This window comes from Tursiops truncatus, chromosome 16 (assembly GCF_011762595.2).
Source record: "Tursiops truncatus isolate mTurTru1 chromosome 16, mTurTru1.mat.Y, whole genome shotgun sequence".
NCBI classification, from domain to species: domain Eukaryota; kingdom Metazoa; phylum Chordata; class Mammalia; order Artiodactyla; family Delphinidae; genus Tursiops; species Tursiops truncatus.
In genome coordinates, this window is record NC_047049.1 from 11,784,576 (window position 1) to 11,806,417 (window position 21,842).

General features: G+C 43.0%; 1 protein-coding gene and 1 pseudogene across 8 annotated transcripts in view; one reads left to right on the plus strand and one right to left on the minus strand.

Moving 5' to 3' along the window:
- Positions 1–21,842, minus strand: part of DENND10 (DENN domain containing 10) — a 45,081-nt gene that overhangs the window by 18,974 nt on the left and 4,265 nt on the right. For 4 of the 8 annotated variants that reach the window (XM_019940086.3, XM_033842590.2, XM_019940085.3 and 1 more), the window contains exons 1-3: positions 5,220–5,373; positions 2,716–2,912; positions 1,310–1,389 (exon numbers count right to left, since the gene is read on the minus strand). In XM_019940086.3, coding sequence (XP_019795645.1) covers positions 1,310–1,389; positions 2,716–2,912; positions 5,220–5,274 — 332 coding nt within the window. In that variant the 5' untranslated portion in view covers positions 5,275–5,373. Of the gene's footprint in view, positions 1–1,309; positions 1,390–2,715; positions 2,933–3,201; positions 3,349–5,219; positions 5,374–5,513; positions 5,648–21,842 lie in introns of those variants that run through there. The other 4 variants (XM_073793902.1, XM_019940088.3, XM_019940087.3 and 1 more) reach the window with 4 other exon arrangements.
- On the plus strand, positions 6,981–15,743 carry LOC101319172 (10 kDa heat shock protein, mitochondrial-like; annotated as a pseudogene).

A 21,842-nucleotide genomic window follows, 5' to 3' on the forward strand; every position in this document is an offset into this window, starting at 1 on the left:
ATTTCTCTTGTAACTGTGACAGAGAAGAGAATCCGGAATGTGACAAAGCCACAGCTCTGCACAAGCGGAGACACCCTCTGGGCTTCCTCCTGGGCAGGAAGTGGGGTCTAAGGCAACTTCGCCTTCTGGGCCCCAGAACATTTCCCAGTGAATTCAGTTGAGTAACCTAACCCTGACTCAATCAAATGAAATGGGAGTCCAACATTTGTTCAAAAACAACTTTGCAGTGTTTTTAGTTCACGGCTTCTGGATGGAGCCCCTTCTAACAATAATCATCTCCCTTTGTGTCAGTGCCGCATTTGCGAGCCATACACCTGGAATTTATCTCACTGAAAGCAAGAAGCCTTTCTTATCACAGCTGACTGCGAAAACAATAAAACTTCATTTTGTCAAAATACAACCTAACCGAAACACTTAGGTGATAAGATTGTATTCTTGCGCTGTGTGCGCACCCATGCGTGCATGTGCACGTGGTCATACACAGAAATTGCAAATAAGACAACCATATATCAGACTTATGGTGAGAAAAACAGAAACAACTCCCCTTATCCACCCCCCAAAAAAAACCTACTTATTGGGCATAAACCTGAGGGCTGAGAGTAATACATAACACTGAGAATTATAATTTTATCTAGTAACAATATTAGAAAAAAAACAAAACCCCAAACCCTGAAAAAGTCTTGATTAAAGAAAAAGCCAATATCCCTAACATATAAGACGGATTTCATTAATTCCACCAGATATACTTATCAAGGCAAAAAAGCAGACTGTATATTTTAGTTAAATTTTTTCAACGGCTGGGATGAAACTGAAGGCGTCTATCCTTCAGTTTAACGATTAACCAAAAAATCAGTTTCTCAGCTCCTCAGCATTCCAGCTAAGAAATATTTTCCTGTGCTTTAGCATAATTCAAAATGCCCATTAAACTTTTCCCAAATGACTCCCACACACAGACCTTGCCACAAATGAACCAGCTTACCACTTCCATCCTAAGGAAAGTTCCAGATTGGAAACGAGCAGAAGTAACAGACCAAAAGTGGCAAGTGACTCAAAGTACCCAGAAATTACAATAGTTGTGCAAACTGCCTCTTCTCCTCCCCTCTACCATTTTCCCTAATAAGAGGAGCAGTACCATGGAAGCAGAAGACAAAGTTCCTCTTGATAAAACAGTGTTTGTAGGGCCAGTAAAGGTTAAGTTGGGGAAACAGAAGGCTGAAATATGCTTCCTCAGTGTAGAAATCTGCTGTATTACTATTGAGTAAGATCTTCATTTTTGTATATTAGCATTTAATACAGTTTTCATACAGACCTACACAATATCCTAGTGAAGGCGGCATATTTCTCTGGATTAAAATCTTTGGCGGTCAGAACAATAGAAAAATGAGTCACCTGTCCAAAACAAACAAACAAAAGTACACTCTTTAAAGACACTTTAATAGAATTATCTTTATTACTATATCCTAACAAGCCTCTTACATAAGACATACCAGCATTAAAAAGAAAAGACCAAAATGTACCAAGTCCTCACTTGCCTCTTTATACTTTTACGTATATATACACACATAAAAAAATTATATATACATATATATTTAATATTTTAGAGTTATTTCCTCAAAAACATAAAAATATTTCAAAAATATCAGAAATGTGACTTTTTATTTAAGCCCCCCTACCCTCAACAAAGCAGAACTAAGAATGCCATATCAGACCTACCACATAGTGACTGTTTTCCACTAATGAAATAGAAGGATGGAAAACAACAAAAATACGTTTCAGTAAAATTCATACAGTAAAAATCATACAGTTCCCAAAATAGTCAATTCTCTGTAAAATGCTATATAGGCTAAAGGGCATTGTTATAATAACCTTCATTTATTTATATGCCTCTATTATTATACGTATAAATTTCCGATAATCATATACCTATTATTCCCATTAATGAGTATCTTTCTGCAATTTACATTTTCTAATTACTAATCTCTGTTTTATCTTAAACCTCTTACAGTTTCTAAATTGTTGCCTTCCTGTTATTTTAAACGTAATTCCTTACATTTAAACTGGACATGCTGCATACTGTCTGGTGATTGACTATAAAATCAGCCCTGAAATTGTAAAAGAAGTCCCCACCCAGAAACCGACCAGGAGCTCAGCCACTTCTTTCCAATATTCTTTCCTCTGAAAAAGCCACTGGCTCTGTGGGACTAGGAAAGTGCACAACGACCACATACTTACTGGTTTTTAGTCTGTCACCTGATGGCATTCATATGAAATGACACACACACACAAAGTCTACAGAACACATGAATTTCCTCAATTATCCTTTCTATTCTTAACATATCCTTATCATCCATAAACAAATGAAAAGGTTTCCTTAACTAGGATAATTATAACCTTTAAAATAGTTTTTAGTTATGGAAATATACTTCTTCCCACTTTTAATCAGAGTCCAGGCTTTGAAAATACTTCTACATTTCTACTCCATCCAAGCATAACCTGGGAAAGGCTTCGCTATACCAACCCCAGGTCAGTCAAATAATATACACCAATAAATACAATGAATGAGAGTGAAATGTGAAAGAGAACATTCCCAATTAAAGTCATATATTTAATATTTTTCCAAAGCGTATTGTGAATGATGAAGTCTAAAGCTAAGGGTTATTGGAATCTTACATCACTTAAAATATTTTTTGTTTTTTGACCCTCATACAGTCATACCTTTTTCAAAATGGAAGAATCTGGAACTTCAACTGTTGTGATATAAAACCATGTTCTTCTGTACTGACCAAAGACGAAGGGATGGAGAAGTTTGTTTTCCTCTGTAAGGCAGCATTTTCTCAGCAGTAGGTTCCTTAAAGTAGCTGTCGTGGAAGGATAACACCACACCCACAGAACTTCTCCATTTGTGTCCTTTTCTACGGTGGAAAGATGGTCACTGTGAGAATGTCAAACAGCAGCAAGGAAGTGAATTGATTGGTTACTCAGAAGCACTTCGTGGAATCAGTTTTAACACCCCATTTTACAAAGCAACCCAGAGCACGTGAGAACCCCCAATTCTCACCTACCTCTCCTGGTTACATTAGCTAGCTCTCCTGATCTTGAATTTTAGGCCACCTGAGTAAAAAGCTTTTCTAACAAATCATGAATGAAAATGTAGCCTTAGAGGTTTGCTAGGGGTCTTCCCTATCTCCTCCCACACTTTACCTTTTAATCTAGTTGGAAGGATCATTAATAAATACATAGAATGGGCTTCCCTGGTGGCGCAGTGGTTGGGAGTCCGCCTGCCGATGCAGGGGACACGGGTTCGTGCCCCGGTCCGGTAAGATCCCACATGCCGCGGAGTGGCTGGGCCCGTGAGCCATGGCCGATGAGCCTGTGCGTCCGGAGCCTGTGCTCCACAACGGGAGAGGCCACAACAGTGAGAGGCCCGCGTACAGCAAAAAAAAAAAAAAAACAAAAAACAAAAAACAAAAAAAAATAAATAAATACATAGAATGGATGGGTTTGTTGAAAACTGGAAATTAAGAAAATGGTGAAATCTCTGTCATATGCTATGTACTGACAGTATGCATTCTATACTTAAAATTTTAATAATAATGGTTAAACAGTCATATATGTAGTTTCACCAAAGTCAACACCTCAGTAACAAAATAGGAACAATTTGCTAATATTACTCCAGGCAAAAATAGCCTAAACGTTAGAGAAACAGTAACTGAACATATAGTAGTAAAAATCCAGTTTTTGATCTATAGACTTAAAAACAAACCCTTTTATTATGGAAAATAGCAAGTATTAAAAAAAGTAGAATGATAAAATGAGCCTCCATCCCACAGCTTCAGCAGTTATCAACACCTGGCACTCCTCGGTTCATAAGGGTAAGGAGCTCCCCCCCCACTTATTTTTAAGCAAATCCCTTTTAAATTCATGTCGACATGAAAAATAAAAAAAAACTGAATTGAAAATACGATAAGCCATCTTTTTCTTTGCTGTTACCAGATAAAGTCAGAGTTTAATTCAGCCTTAATTCCGAGGTACCTTCAAGAAGGACTAAGATGCCTGAGGTACTTAGGTTTTGCTTTGAAACAGTTTTAAAAAATCACATTAGAGATGAGCACAGGAAGCCGTTCCCAGATAAACGCACTCCTTTCATACAGTGAAAATAATCAGCAACATTTCGCCGCATTTCCGCCAGTTTTGCTAGATCCAAGCAATGTGCTTGTGTACTAGGGTTTAGGGGTATATAAAAATCTCAGAATACTTTTTCAAAGAACAATGGCACTCAGGGAACCGACAGAAGTTCATTCAAGCAACCCCGTGCTCACTGTCGCTGTTGGATGAATGGTTGCTTCAAAAACTCTGCACCAGGTTCAGGCACACACTCCAGACTGCCCAAAGATCCCAACGCACTTCCATATCCATTAATTCCTCAGAACGAACTGGGATTCCACCCACTGTGATTATGTAGACACCTGTGTCATATGCACGACCTCTGTCTTAGGATGCAGTTCTCCACTGGTATGAGTTGGGGTTCTGGGGCTAGACTGCAAGGGTCCCCCATCCTGGGTCTGCCACTTCCTAATGTGCGTTCTTGCACAAATGACACCCTGGGCCGCCACCTGCTGCGTAAAGTGGGCATCAAACATTACCCAGATCCCCTGGAGCCGAGGTGAGAGTCAAACGGGAAACAATCCATGCATAACGTGCAGCACCCCGGGCTGGCAGTTGGCCACCGCGTCTGGAATCGCTCGATCACATGACCGGGGCCAGACGGGCGCCGGGCTGGCAGTCACGCGTGGCTCTCCCTCGTTCGGAGGGACCCCGGCCCTGCAGCCTCACAAACGCGCGGCCTGCAAGCTCCTCTCTGCATGACCGGCGACTCGCCTACGCGGCTCGGTCACCTCCACGTCCGGGCTCCTCTGTAGCCCGGGGCGTCCAGGTGGAGCTCCCTCCCAGAGCCTAGGAGGCCTCCAGGGTACCCGGCCCCGCCTCCCGGCCCGGCAGGCCCCACACAAGGCCGCGGGCGCCCGGGCCCAGGGCGGCAGGCCGGGGCCCTGCGCCGAGGAGGCCGGGCCCTGCAGCCCCTAGCCCAGGCCCAACATGGAGGGGGCCGCGCCCTCCCCACCGCGGGCGGTGCCGGGGACCGCGGGAGCAGGGGCAGTCCCGGGCCCAGGCGAAGTCAGAACTGGGTGCGGGCCTGCGGGGCAGGGCGCCTTCCTCCTCACCGATCAGCCCGACTCCAAGCATCAGCAAAGGGTCCGCAGCCTCAGTTGCAGCCATCTTCCGCCGCCGCCGCCGCCGCCGCCGCCGCAGAGCACCGCTCCCAGCTCTCTGCTCATAAGCTCCGCCTCTCTTCGGGACCCGCCCGCCCGCAGGCCCCCGCCCCGCAGGCTCCCGCCCCGCCTCCCTCCCTCCAGGCCCCGCCCCCGCACTGGAGGCCCCCGCACTGGAGGCCCCCGCCTCCGCCGCGCTCTGCCAGGGGTGTGCCCCTCCGTTCACCTTCACCGCAGGCTCCTCACCCTCAGAGATCTCCCTCATTTCTCTGCTCCAGATCTTCATTCCGCTCCCTCCTCAGCCCACTCCAATCTTCGCTCTTCTCTTCAGGCTTTCCTCATTCTACCTCTGCCCTCCAGTCTGGCTCAAAAGAGGCGTCCTGAGGATGAAGGAATGGACTCCATTCATTAAGTCCCTTATTCATCCAGCCATCCAAAACAAAAAAAATAATTGAGGATTTAAAATGGCTTTAGGACTTCTCTGGTGGTGCAGTGGTTAAAAGTCCGCCTCCCAATGCAGCGGACATGGGTTCCAGTCCAGGAAGATCCCACATGCCGCGGAGCAACTAAGCCCGTGCGCCACAACTACTGAGCCTGCGCTCTGGAGGCCATGAGCCACAACTACTGAGTCCGTATGCCACAGCTACTGAAGCCCGCACGCCTAGAGCCCATGTTCCGCAGCAAGAGAAGGCACCGTAATGAGAAGCCCGCGCACTGCAACGAAGAGTAGACCCCGCTCGCCGCAACTACAGAAAGCCCGTGCGCAGCGACGAAGACCCAACGCAGCCATAAATAAATTAATTTAAAAAATAAAAATAAAATGGCTTTAGAAATATAGTATTGACTAAGACAGAGCATTCCAATGGGGAACTTAACTAAAACAGCCCAGAGGGATAAGCCTATTTAATAAAATAGTGCCGTTTGTTAGAGAGTGGATAGGGGTGCGCTGATCTGAAATGGGTGTTAAGAAGGATTCCCTCAGGAAGGGATATTTGAACCAAGATCTGAATGATGGGAAGGAGCCAGACAGTTTGGGTGGCTGCAGGATCTTTTCTTCCGGATTCTCTGTGCCTCTAAACCCAAATCACACAAAACTAATCAGGGAAAAATCTTTGGAGTTTATAGGAATACAATCCCACCCTCATCTCATTTGATCTTTAAAACAAATTTTTATTTTTAATATGACATATTTCATACACACATACCAATCTAAGAAAAACATATGGTTACCACCCAGCTTAAGAAATAAAGTATTACAAGGACGTCCCTGGCAGTCCAGTAGTTAAGACCCCGTGCTTCCACTTCAGGGGCAGCAGGTTGGATCTCAGGGAACTAAGATCCCACATGCCTCGAGGAGGGGTCAAAAAATAAAAATAATAAAGTAAAAAGAAACATAGTATTACAAATGTAGTTGAAGCACTCTCCTTCTCTTCCTTAATCTCTTAATTAAACTTCCCTATCCTACAGAGGTAACCACTATTCTAAATTTGTTGTTGTTTTCCTGTATGTTTTTAAACTTTGGTATATGTATCACTCAACAAAATATTATACTCCTTCTAAAACTTTATACCATTGCAACAATAGTTAACATTTATTGGGTGGCAGGCATTGTTCTCTGTGCTTTACTTGTATTACTTCCATAAATCCTCACAGTACCCCTGCCTGTAAGTCCTATTATGATCCCCAATTTACAGGTGAGAAAGCTGAAAGGAGATGCAACTTGCTCAGGATAACAAGTGGCAGTGCCAGGATGTGACACCAGGCGGTGGGATTCTAGCCACACACCGGGTCACCGTGCTCCACAGCCTCCCATGGTACGGCGCGCTGTTTGTATTCGTCTGTAAAGTGCTTTTCTTTTTTCCTTCTATTTTTTTGGCTCAGCGTTATGATTTATCCAAGTTAATATTTATAGCTCTGGTTCAGTAATTTTAACTGTTGAGTGATATTTTGCACGTGAAAATATGATTATTTCCATTGTCTGTTGATGGACATTAAATTTGTTTCCTGTTTTTCACTGTATCATTACAGTGCTGCTATATTTTAAAAGTCTCCTCATTCTACCTGCTCTTTACCTTGAGAAATTCTTCATCATCAAGTCTCAAGTATGATTTCTTCCCTAAACCCAGGCAAAACTACATTGTCTCTCTTCCAAAGCCTAATAGTATTTGGCCGTAGAGCTAGGATTGGTGTATATTTAGGTGTGTATATGGCTCTTCTGTTTCCCCCATTAGACTGAACTCCTGGAGGGCATGCACTTTTGGATTCCCTGTGCTCACTATTGTAGTAAATAGTTGTTAATATTTCTAGTTCCCACAGAAAATACGCAAGTATTGGGGGCTGAGGAGTGGGATGCAGAGTCAGAATCAGTTTGTAAGCCAAGCAGACATTTGCACTCCTGTTTCATTGGCCTTTGAAATGTCTAGTGGGGTTCTACAGAAAAAGTGTTTTCTGTAGAAAACAGATCCTCTTGTGGATTCCCTTTAACAGGCTCAATAATACATCAGCCTGCATCAATCATCTGTGCCTTAAGTACCTGCTTTTAGTGAAGGCCACTGCCACCCAGTCAACTAGGATAACTATATAAAATCACATGTAGCAGCTACTGATATGAGCTGAAATAACCCATTGTTATATAGCATGGTCCTAACCCCCATTACCTTGCAATGTGACTTATTTGGAGATAGGGCCTTTAAAGAAGTGATTAAGTTAAAATGAGGCTGTTAGCGTGGGTTCTAATGCAATCTGACCTGTGTCCTTTTAAGAGGAAATTTGGACCCACAAGAAGATACCAGGGATGAGCTCACATAGAGAAAAAGCCACGCGAGGACCAGAGAGGCGGCTGTGCAAGCCAAGGAGAGAGGCCTCAGGAGAAACCAAACCTGCTGACACCTTTTTCCTGGACTTCTAGCCTCCAGAATGGTGAAAAATTAAATTTCTGTTGTTTAAGCCACCCAGTCTGTGGTACTTTGTTATGGCAGCCCTAGCAAACTAATATAGCTACTCTTAGGCAATTAGTTTTAAATACATATGGAGTGCTCTGCTGGATATTATATTTCTGTAGGGCTTTCCCCCGTTCTCTTACAACAGAGAAGTTTGAGAAAATTACCTTTGAGTCATTATCTCTGCAGTAAAGGCGTGGGGCCATTGAGTTCACCTAGATAGTCTTCCTTGGATGGGCAATAGTTCCCACATCTGTGATTAAGACATATAGTCACCTCCTTTTGTGTTTGGGAGTTTAAGAGGAAATGTGCCAGACACCTGAAGGGATCCCAACACCTCCAAGGAGAGAAAGTGACGTGGGGTCTGTGTGCCTGGGGTGATGGACCCTGAAACCAGCCCTACTAACCTGCTGCTCCTGAGGCAACTGGTTCCCCTGAGGAGCCAGAGCAAGAGTTCCTCAGAGATTCAGGGTCCCCCACAAAACTCAGCACAAGGATCCATGCCCTGAGGAACATCACAGGGTCCAGTACTGTAGTGGACGCTGCAGGCTTAGTCTTTCAACAGTGATTCGTGGGGCTGTGAAAACCACAGTCACATGTGGAACGCCCAGAACTAGTTCACAAACTCCCTGGATTTGTTTGCTGGGCATCTGGGACAATTGGAAAGAAACCCTTAATAAGGCAGCTGCATACTCTAGAATTTCATACGAAAGATAAAAGCAACATGAACATAATTGTTTATAGAGTTTGCGGTAGTTCATTCTGATTTAACTAGGAAATACCATTTTGTTTAATATGGGTTTAATGTATTTAAAGAAAAAATGTTAATGAAGCCTTTTTTTTTAAAAAATTATTTATTTATTTATTTTTGGCAGTGTTGGGTCTTCGTTTCTGTGCAAGGGCTTTCTCTAGTTGCGGCAAGCAGGGGCCACTCTTCATCGCGGTGCGTGGGCCTCTCACTATCGCGGCCTCTCTTGTTGGGAGCACAGGCTCCAGACGCACAGGCTCAGTAGTTGTGGCTCATGGGCCTAGTTGCTCCGTGGCATATGGGATCTTCCCAGACCAGGGCTCAAACCTGTGCCCCCTGCACTGGCAGGCAGATTCTCAACTACTGCGCCACCAGGGAAGCCCTAATGAAGCCTTTTTAAAAGGCAGTTTGGCAGTATCTATCAAAATGGAAAAGTGCATACCCAGCAATTTACTTTTAGGACATAGTTACACATGGACACAAATATGCATGTGCAAGGATCTTCATACAGCGCTACTAGTAATAGTGAAAATGTGAGAAGAAGAATTACAATCCTGCAGCCTGTGGAACAAAAACCACATTCACAGAAAGACAAGATGAAAAGGCACAGGGCTATGTATCAGATGAAGGAACAAGATAAAACCCCAGAAAAACAACTAAATGAAGTGGAGATAGGCAACCTTCCAGAAAACGAATTCAGAATAATAATAGTGAAGATGATCCAGGACCTCGGAAAAAGAATGCAGGCAAAGATGGAGAATATGCAAGAAATGTTTAACAAAGACGTAGAAGAATTAAACAACAAACAAACAGAGATGAACCACACAATAACTGAAATGAAAAATACACTAGAAGGAATCAATAGCAGAATAACTGAGGCAGAAGAATGGATAAGTGACCTGGAAGACAGAATGGTGGAATTCACTACTGTGGAACAGAATAAAGAAAAAAGAATGAAAAGAAATGAAGGCAGCCTAAGAGACCTCTGGGACAACATTAAATGCAACAATATTCACATTATAGGGGTCCCAGAAGGAGAAGAGAGAGAGAAAGGACCCGAGAAAATATTTGAAGAGATTATAGTCGAAAACTTCCCTAACATGTGAAAGCAAATAGCCACCCAAGTCCAGGAAGTGCAGAGAGTCCCATACAGGTTAAACCCAAGGAGAAACATGCTGAGACACATAGAAATCAAACTGGCAAAAATTAAAGACAAAGAAAAATTATTGAAAGCAACAAGGGAAAAATAACAAATCACATACAAGGGAACTCGCATAAGGTTAACAGCTGGTTTCTCAGCAGAAACTCTACAAGCCAGAAGGGAGTGGCATGATATACTTAAAGTGATGAAAGGGAAGAACCTACAACCAAGATTACTCTACCTGGCAAGGATCTCATTCAGATTCGATGGAGAAATCAAAAGCTTTACAGACAAGCAAAAGCTAAGAGAATTCAACACCACCAAACCAGCTCTACAACAAATGCTAAAGGAACTTCTCTAGGCAGGAAACACAAGAGAAGAAAAGGACCTACAAAAACAAACCCAAAACAATTAAGAAAATGGTCATAGGAAGATACATATGGATAATTACCTTAAACGTGAATGGATTAAATGCTTCAACCAAAAGACACAGGCTTGCAGAATGGATACAAAAACAAGACCCATCTATATGCTGTCTACAAGAGACCCACTTCACACCTAGGGACACATACAGACTGAAAGTGAGGGGGTGGAAAAAGATATTCCATGGAAATGGAAATCAAAAGAAAGCTGGAGTAGCAATAATCATATCAAGACTTTAAAATAAAGAATGTTACAAGAGACAAGGAAGGACACTACATAATGATCAAGGGATCAATCCAAGAAGAAGATATAACAATTATAAATATATATGCACCCAACATGGGAGCACCTCAATACATAAGGTAACTGCTAACAGCTACAAAAGAGGAAATCAACAATAATAGTGGGGGACTTAAACACCTCACTTACACCAATGGAGAGATCATTCAAAAAGTAAATTAATAAGGAAACACAACCTTTAAATGACACAATAGACCAGATAGATTTAATTGATATTTATAGGACATTCCATCCAAAAACAGCAGATTACACTTTCTTCTCAAGTGCACATGGAACATTCTCCAGGATAGATCACATCTTGGATCACAAATCAAGCCTCAGTAAATTTAAGAAAATTGAAATCATATCAAGCATCTTTTCCGGCCACAACGTTATGAGATTAGAAATCAATTACAGGGAAAAAACCCTAAAACACACAAACATATGGAGGCTAAACAATACGTTACTAAATAACCAAGAGATCACTGAAGAAATCAAAGAGGAAATCAAAAAATACCTAGAGACAAATGACAATGAAAACACGATGATCCAAAATCTATGGGATGCAGCAAAAACAGTTCTAAGAGGGAAGTTTACAAGCCTACCTCAAGAAACAAGAAAAATCTCAAAAAACAATCTAATCTTATACCTAAAGGAACTAGAGAAAGAAGAACACACAAAACCCAAAGTTAGCAGAAGGAAAGAAATCATAAAGATCAGAGCAGAAATAAATGAAATAGAAACAAAGAAAACAATAGCAAGGATCAATAAAACTAAAAGCTTGTTTTTTGAGAAGGTAAACAAAATTGATAAACCATTAGCCAGATTCATCAAGAAAAAGAGGGAGTGGACTCAAATCAATAAAATTAGAAATGAAAATGGAAAAGTTACCACAGACACTGCAGAAATACAAAGCATCCTAGGAGAATACTACAAGCAACTCTATGCCAATAAAATGGACAACCTGGAAGAAATGGAGAAATTCCTAGAAAGGTACAACCTCCCAAGACTGAACCAGGAAGAAATAGAAAATATGAACAGACCAATCACAAGTAATGAAATTGAAACTGTGATTAAAAATCTTCCAACGAACAGAAGTCCAGGACCAGATGGTTTCACAGGTGAATTCTATCAAACATTTAAAGAAGAGCTAACACCCATCCTTCTTAAACTCTTCCAAAAAATTGCAGAGGAAGGAACACTCCAGAACTCATTCTATGAGGCCATCATTACCCTGATACCAAAACCAGACAAAGATACTACAAAAAAGGAAAATTACAGACCAATATCACTGATGAATATAGATGTAAATATCCTCAACAAAATACTAGGAAACAGAATCCAACAACACATTAAAAGGATCATACACCATGATCAAGTGGTATTTATCCCAGGGATGCAAGGATTCTTCAATATATGCAAATCAATCAATGTGATACACCATATTAACAAACTGAAGAATAAAAACCATATGATCATCTCAATAGATGCAGAAAAAGCTTTTGACAAAATTCAACACCCATTTATGATAAAAACTTTCCAGAAAGTGGGCATAGAGGGAACCTACCTCAACATAATAAAGGCCATATATGACAAACCCACAGCAAACATCATTCTCAATGGTGAAAAACTTAAAGCATTTCCTCGAAGATCAGGAACAAGACAAGGATGTCCACTCTCGCCACTATTATTCAGCATAGTTTTGGAAGTCCTAGCCATGGCAATCAGAGAAAAACAAGAAATAAAAGGAATACAAATTGGAAAAGAAGAAGTAAAACTGTCACTGTTTGCAGATGACATGATACTATACATAGAGAATCCCAAAGATGCTACCAGAAAACTACTAGAGCTAATCAATGAATTTGGTAAAGTTGCAGGATACAAAATTAATGCACAGAAATCTCTTACATTCCTATACACTAATGATGAAAATCTGAAAGAGAAATTAAGGAATCCCTCCCATTTACCACTGCAACAAAAAGAATAAAATACCCAGGAATAAACCTACCTAGGGAGACAAAAGACCTGTATGCAGAAAACTATAAGACACTGTTGAAAGAACTTAAAGATGATACCAACAGATGGAGAGATATACCATGTTCTTGGATTGGAAGAATCAATATTGTGAAAATGACTATACTACCCAAAGCAATCTACAGAATCAATGCAATCCCTATCAAATTACCAGTGGCATTTTTTACAGAACTAGAACAAAAAATCTTAAAATTTGTATGGAGACACAAAAGGCCCTGAATAGCCAAAGCAGTCTTGAGGGAAAAAAACGGAGCGGGAGGAATCTGACTCCCTGACTTCAGACTATACTACAGAGCTACAGTAATCAAGACAACATGGTACTGGCACAAAAACAGAAATATAGATCAATGGAACAGGATAGAAAGCCCAGAGATAAACCCACGAACCTATCGTCAACTAGTCTATGACAAAGGAGGCAAGGATATACAGTGGAGAAAAAACAGTCACTTCAATAAGTGGTGCTGGGGGCTTCCCTGGTGGCTCAGTGGTTGAGAGTCTGCCTGCCAATGCAGGGGACATGGATTCGTGCCCCAGTCCGGGAGGATCCCACATGCCACGGAGCGGCTGGGCCCGTGAGCCATGGCCGCTGAGCCTGTGCGTCCGAAGCCTGTGCTCCACAACGGGAGAGGTCACAACAGGGAGAGGCCCGCGTATCGCAAAAAAAAAAAAAAAAAAGTGGTGCTGGGAAAACTGGACAGCTACATGTAAAAGAATGAAATTAGAACACTCCCTAACACCATACACAAAAATAAACTCAAAATGGATTAGAGACCTAAATGTAAGACCAGACACCAAAAAACGCTTAGAGGAAAACATAGGAAGAACACTCTTTGACGTAAATCACAGCAATATCTTTTCTGATCCACCTCCTAGAGTAATGGAAATAAAAACAAAAATAAACAAATGGGACAAAATGAAACTTAAAAGCTTTTGCAAAGCAAAGGAAACTACAAACAAGACAAAAAGACAACCCTCAGAAGGAGAGAAAATATTTGCAAACGAATCAACAGACCAAGGATTAATCACCAAAATATATAAACAGCTCATTCAGCTCAATATTAAAAAAATAAACAACCCAATCAAAAAATGGGCAGGAAAAAAAAAAAAAAATGGGCAGAAGGGGCTTCCCTGGTGGTGCAGTGGTTGAGAGTCCGCCTGCCGATGCAGGGGACACGGGTTGGTGCCCCGGTCCGGTAAGATCCCACATGCCGCGGAGTGGCTGGGCCCATGAGCCATGGCCGCTGAGCCTGCACGTCCGGAGCCTGTGCTCCGCAACAGGAGAGGCCACAACAGTGAGAGGCCCGTGCACCGCAAAAAAAAAAAAAAAAATGCTGTATTTCTTTGCATCCAATAGTCCAAATTTTTAAATCTCTGAAATTGGGATGCATCCTAAAATTATAATTAGGAGTGCTTTTTTTCCTCATAAAATGATGTGTTTAATCACTGATGGCATTTCTAGATTTGAAGAAACATGGTAGACAGAAAAAATAAGAAAATATGTTAAATTCATAGACCCCAGATATCCTGTCTTTTCAACTTCACTAAGGTCATTTGCTGAATCTTAAAAGAGACACATTTAGCCCAAAATACTTTATAATTTTATGTGGTATTTGGGCTTGGGTAATCATCTTCCATTAAATTAGCAAGAATGTAGAATCAGTCAGACTTGATTTCCTTTGCTCAGTGTGCTAGCATCTGCAAAACAGACTGTGACATGGGATAAAGGCTGCGGAGAGGTACAGACATAAGCACAGCAGAGTTCTTTCCTGTGACCACCTTACGACAGGTGGGAAAACAGAAAAGAGGAGAGGGAACGCATGACCAGATCTATTGTTTCTGGGATTTCAGACCTAGAGATCCACACTCGCGGAAAGAGAAAAAGGCGAGAAGTCTCAGAGGTGGAACAGGATGAGAGCCTCCGAGTCATTGCCTCTCCTTGCCCTGCTTGGGTGGCTCTGCTGGGTGTGGGGACCTAAGGTGGGCACTCTAAGTACTTCCTCTAAGAGTAAGTTAGGGACAGCCCCCTGTGGCCAAGGCCCATCGGTGTCATCTTAGTCTCTGGCACATTCTGGAGGCATTCAGAAAATAAATGAGGATGAAGATGATGACCGATAGATACTAAAACAAAGGATTTGAGGGAGATGGTGGTGGGTACCGGGAGGGAAGGATAAAGAAGGCTGTGGCCAGGCTCGGATGGAGTGGGACAGAGGGTAGGGCTGGAGAGGTTATCTCTGGGAAGGTGGGAGGATGACTGGAACTGACGCCTTCCTCCCTCCCCTTTCACCCCCAAGCCCTGTCAGACCTGCCAGACAGGTTCTCCAGAGTTAAGGGGGAGAAGTAGAGGGTGGAGAGGCACCCCAACCTTTGGCAAGAAGATTGACTGCTGGGTGTGGAAACAGAAAACTTGAGCTCTAATTCCAGCTCTGCCCCTCCTAGCTGTTAAACCAGTCTTCTCTGGGCTTGTTTTCTCAGTGATCAAATGCAGCTAGCCATATCTTCCTCTGTGCCCATCCTAATAAGGGTTGGACCAAGAAAAATCTTTATGCTAATGTTATAGATAAGAGTAGCCTTGTGGAGAGTATGAACTAAACTACGGTGGCCAGAGTCAGGGCAGGACAGGCATTTAGAAAGTTTTTCCCCCTCTTTGACCAAGTATTAGTTGAAAAGAGTGCAGCGGAAACTGTAACCAAGAGAGGCATTATGCTTCCAGAAAAATCTCAAGGAAAGTATTGCAAACAACAGTAGTAGTTACCGGACTGGGCTCTAAGGCACCAAAGCAGTTCTAGACAAGGATTATTTCTTCCTTAGAGATGGTGACATTCTTGGAAAGTATGTAGACTGAAATAAGTCACTACTGAAATGGCATCACGTGAAGCTGCCCATTCCACTGAGGTATTTCATCATGTAAATAATTTCCATGTTTCTCTTTTATAATAAACTAATGATATCCCCCAAAAAGAAGAATAGCCTGTGTAGGGCGTCCCCAAGACTACCCCCAGATTCAGTGATTTGTTCAGGGGATTCACAGGATTCAGCATATAGCTGTATTCATGGCTATAATTTATTACAGCTGGAGGATACAAAGCCAAATAGCAAAGGGGAAAGGCACAGGGGCTGATGTTCAGAGCAAACTAGGCCCAAGCTTCCAGGAGTCCTCTCCTAGTGGAGTCACAAAGGATGCACTTGATTCCTCCAGCGACAAGTTGTGACAGCACACGTGAAATATTGTTGACCAGGGAAGCTCATTAGAGACTCAAGGTTTTTATTGAAGGTGCCGGTCACATAAGCAACTTCTGCCCAGCACATACCAAAATTCCAGCCTCTCACAAGGAAACAGGTGTTCAGCATGAACCCCACTGTGTGTACGAATCGTTTAGGCATAGTTGGTCACTCTTATCAATTCTGGGAATGGTGGGAGTGATCCCGAAATCCAAGTTCCCGACACCCGCTAAGGGCCTACCTTCCTGGCAGGCTTTTCTAAGGGTGACAGTCTCTGGCCCGCTATGACTGGTTTGTGCAGCCGGCTCCTTGCTCCCCAGGAAAAGATAAAGAAGTTGTTGGCACTGATGTGGATTTGGAAAATGCCCAAACTGTCTGCGTATGTGGATAAGGGACCCAATATTTTCCACAGATGTTCCAATGCCCAGGCTCCTGTGAGCCAAGTGTGGCTCTTCTTTTCATCTGTTTCCATAACTGGATTTAATCAGAGATTAGGCATGTAGTCAGCCAAGAGCTTCTTTGGGGTGGCAGCTCTTTTTTTTTTTTTTTTTTTTTTTTTTTTTTTTTTGCGATACACGGGCCTCTTACCTCTGTGGCCTCTCCTGTTGTGGAGCACAGGCTCCGGACGCGCAGGCTCAGCAGCCATGGCTCACGGGCCCTGCCGCTCCGCGGCATGTGGGATCTTCCCGGACCGGGGCACGAACCCGCGTCCCCTGCATCGGCAGGCAGACTCTCAACCACTGCGCCACCAGGGAAGCCCGGGGTGGCAGCTCTTTTAAGGGATTCCAGGCCTGCCAGGGGACTGGAAAGTCACTTCTGGAAGGGGATTCAGTCAACTGCCCTGACACTCTGTCTTGATGCTTAACTGGCTTCCAGGCTATGCGAGACTTCCAGAACATTCCCAAGAGGAAGTCATCCTTCTTGTGTTCTCCAACATTTTAGGATGCTAATATTGGAACCTGAATAGATCCTAGGCCCCAGGAAGCCCAGCTTTGGAGCCTTAAAAGAAACATTGTTGCATTAAAAGAAACATTTCAGTAAGGAAAATGCAATTAAAATTAATTCTGATCCTTATTTGCATTTTTCAAAGAGCATTAAAGATGACAGAATTCATTACCTACAGTAATATGTCTTAAAATTCCTTTCCTCTCATATTTTTAAACATTTTATTGTATTATTTTTAATTAAAAAATGTGGTACTGAAATCTGGGATAAATGTTTTGTTTTAGAACAGTTTTCGATTTACAGAAAAGTTGCAATAATACTGAGAGTTACCATATACTCCCTACCCGATTTCTTCTATTATTAACATCTTACATCAGTATAGTACATTTGTGGGACTTTTCTAGTGGTCCAGTGGCTAAGACTCCATGCTCCCAATGCAGGGGGCCCAGGTTTGATCTCTGGTCAGGGAACTAGATCCTACATGCTGCAACTAAAAAGATCCCACATGCTGCAACTAAGACCCGGTGCAAGACAAATGAATAAATAAATATTTTTAAAAAAGGTATAGTACATTTGTCACAGCTATGGAGCCAATGTTGATACATTAGTAACTGAAGTTTATATATTATCCAGATTTCCTTAATTTTTACCTAATGAGTTTTTCTGTTTCAGGTTTCTACTTAGGATGTTTCCTTAGGATCCTCTTGGCTGTGACAGTTTCTCAGACTTTCCTTGTTTTTGATCACCTTGACAGTTTTGAGGAGTAGTGGCCAGGTTATTTTATAAACTGTCTTTCAGGTAGGAGTTGTCTGATGTTTTTCTCACGGTAAGACTGGGTTTTGGGCTTCCCTGGTGGCGCAGTGGTTGAGAGTCCACCTGCCGATGCAGGGGACACGGGTTCGTGCCCCGGTCCGGGAAGATCCCACATGCCGCGGAGCAGCTGGGCCCGTGAGCCATGGCTGCTGAGCCTGCGCGTCTGGAGCCTGTGCTCCACAACGGGAGAGGCTACAACAGTGGGAGGCCCGTGTACCGCAAAAAAAGAAAAAAAGACTGGGTTTTGCATTTAGCAGGAGGAAGACCAGAGTGGTCAAGTGCAGTTCTCATCTCATCGTATGACACCTTGATCACCTGGCTGAGGTTGTGTTTGTTGGGTTTCTCTCCTGTAAAGTCACTCTCTCTCTTCTTTTTCTATACTGTTCTTCTTGGATAGAAGTCACTATGCACAGCTGACACTTAAGGAGTGGAGGCTTATGTGCTCCACTCTCTTGAGGGCAAAGTATCTATATAAATTATGTGGAATTCTTCTCCACGGGAAATTTCTCTATTTGCTCAATTTATTTATTCAATCATGTATTTATGTCGGCACAGACTCCCTTGTATTTTTGTAAACTCTCTCTCTCATTCATCTGGCACAGGTTCTCATATCTCTCTCCATTCTCCTTAGAAATAACTCTTTCTGTTACCTTCATCTTCTCTCCTCTTTCCTTTTTTCCCCCATTAGCCTTTTTTCCCACCCCTCTATTTATCCCTCTGTCTCTCATCTAAGCCCCTTCCTACTTGAATATCCTACCCAACTTCTCCAGCTGTCCTCCTGACTGATTACTTCCTGTCCCGAATACAGGATGTGGAAAACGGGGAAGGAAACGGGGAAACGCTCATTAGTCATCATCAGAATAGTTTAGCAGTTGAGGGGGCAGAAAGAGGCTGTGAATATTTCAAGCATTGATTATTTTATCCGTCTTGCATATACGTGGAAATGATTTCTAGAGAGCTTGTGTCAGGGATGGTGCTAAGAACGATACACATAGTATCTCACTCAACCTCACAACAACCTCATCGTGCTTATTCCACAGTTGATAAAACTGAGGCTCAGAGAGATTACTTGCCGAATGTCAAGTAAAATGGCAAAGCTGTGGTTTGAAGCCACAACTAACTCCAAAACTGGCGTGCTCATAGCAATAACTGAGATGTATTCATAATCCTAGCTCCTTAGGAAATGTAACATGCCCCTAGTTCTAAAAACACCAATGTGGAGTATGGTAACTTGTTCATAGTCTCAGAGAGTCTCAAAGCTCTCATGAGGCTTTCGCTAGACCTGTCTGAATTTTTATAGTTACACCTTACACAGTCTTGCCCTTTTCCTCCATTGAGTTGTACCTTGGTTTTCACTTCCTGCAAAGCGAAGACTCCATAGTGTTTCATTCTTTTTTCTCTGTGAGTTAATATGGAGAACCCTGTTAAGTTCTCTGTATTAGTTTTCTCTTGCTATGTAACAGGTTACCACCAGCAGTGGCTTAAAACAACACCCATTTATTAGCTCCCAGTTCTGTAGATTTGTGTGGCTGGGTCTGTGTTCAGGGTCTTGCCAGGCTGCATTCCTTTCTGGAGGCTCTGGGGAAGAATCTGTTTCGAAGCTCATCCAAGTTGTTGATAGAATTCAGTTCCTTGCAGTTATAGGACTGAGGCCTCCATTCACTGGTTGGCTTTTGGCTGGGGGACTGCTCTCAGCTCCTAGAGGCTGCCCGCAGTTTTTCGCTCTGTGGCTCCCTCCATATACTTTCTCATGCTTTGAATCTCTTACTTCCTCTGCCTCTGACCTCTACACCCAGATTTAAAGGGCTCATGTGATTGGTTAGGCCCACCCAGATGATGTCCCCCTCCCTTTTTTGGGGGGGATGTGGGATCTTAGTTCCTCAACCAGGTGGAGTCTTAACCACTGGACCACCAGGGAAGCCCCAATCTCCCCTTCTTAAAGTCAACTGTGACATATAACGAACCTACTCACAGAAGTAATACACCATCACATTTACAGTCCCAGACATTAAACAGGATGTGTACACCACTGAGAAGGAGTCTTGGAAGTCTGTCTACCACAGTCTCCATTCCTTCATTTATCCACACATCTCATACTTATGGAATGCCTGCCCTGTGCTGGGCATAGTTCCAGGAGTTGGAGATACAGCAGTGAACAAGATGAACTTGGCCTCTTAAAGCTTACCATCTAGTATGTTAAGACAGACAGTAACCAAGGAAACAAAGAAAACTCCCAGTTAGTGCTGACTGCTCCTCTGAGAATTAAAACAGGCTGGTCTTTAGATTAGATTGGGTGGTCAGGAAAGGGTTCTCTGAGGAGGGACTATTTTAGCTGCTCCCTGAGAAGAGAGCACAATGAAAAGGTCCATGTGAAGATAGTCTAACATCCACAAACCCAGGATGAAAGCCCACACGTTCTAGGGTTCCTTCTAATCATGTTTAACACAGTTCACAGAGAAGCCCCGTTTCAAACCACATCCAAACCCACTATGCACAGTATCTTACTCATTCTGCTTCCTTGGCTATAGTTGGTTTGTGTAGCTTTGGGCATAATCTCCTCAATCCCCAAGCAGGAGCTGGCCTTCATGGCATGCCAACAATGGCACGTGTGAGCACGTGTGCCAATTCCCACAAACAAGCCCCTCTTTCTTCTTCCCTCAGCCTTCTTCTAGAGGCAAGCAGAATATTAATTGAAGGCTCCTGAGTGTAAGATGCATTTTACCCAATAAATAACAGTATATTGCCAGGACATGTTTCTGCTAAAAAGTATACTCAACTGAATTTGCATTCCAAGTTCCTGCTTTAAATGTGCAGAACCCAATGGCTCAGTGAGAACTGTCTGGCACAAGCACAGTGTACCCCACGTTTGCCTTTGGTACCCCACTGCCTAAAAGCTTTCCAACCCCGGTTAGACACTTTCATGGTTAGGAATTCAAGGCTGTGAGGTTTTGGACCTAGTCTGTTACGGTGCAGCTGGAACCACCAAGGTGCTTGGGTGTGACCATGAGCCAGGCACTGTCCAGACACAAAGATTAATGGTCCCAATCATTACCTTCAAAGGACTTCCAGGGTCATAGAGGAGACCAACATGCAGACGGGCAATTATAATATAGGAGGCTTGCTTTAACCAATTGTCATCTCTTCGACGAAGATTTATCAAGTGCTTACTCTGTGCAGGGCACTCTTACTGGTGCTGCAGATACAGCATTCGAACAAAACAGACAAATTCCTGCCCTCATCAAGCTTATATTCCAGAGGAGTAGACAATAAAGAAAGAAACTCATAAAATATATCAGGGATCAAATGATGATAAAGAAATAAATGCTATGGAGGAAAATAAAGAAGAGAAGCGTGCTAGGAAGTACTGTATGGGAAGAAGGGAGGTTATTATTACTTTAAAGAGGTGAGGGAAGACAGCACTGAAAAGGTGACACTGGCGTCACAAGGGAAAGGAAGGGATTGTGTAGGGCCTTGTAGGCCATTATAAGGACTGACTTTCACAGGGTGATCTGGGGGCCACAAGAGGGTCTTCATTAGGAGACTGACATGATCACTTCACTTTTGTGTTAAAAGGATCCCCTTCCTTGCTAAGTGGAGAAAAAAGAGAAGGGAGCCAGGTGAAAAGAGAAAGACAAGCTAGCAGGTTCTTATACACTCCAGATGAGAAATGATGGCGACTTGGATCAGCGTGATAGCTGTGGAGGTAGCACATGCGGGATTTGTTGATGGGTTGACTGGACGTGGGGATATGACAGAAAAAGTGGAGTCGAGGATGTCTCCAACACTTTTGTGGCTTAAGCAACCAGAAGAAAGGGGTTGTAATGGTTCACTGGGGGACGATGGCAGGAGGCACAGGTTGGAGCCAGAAGAGACCCAGAGTCTGGTTTGGGACAGGCTGGGTGTACGTTGGGTGTCTAACATTTGATGGATGTGAGACGGGCTTTCAGGGGAGAGATCAAGTGCTGATGATACAATTTTGTAACTTATAATCACAGATGTGATTTCTAAAGCTATGAGCTAGCGTGTTGGGTACC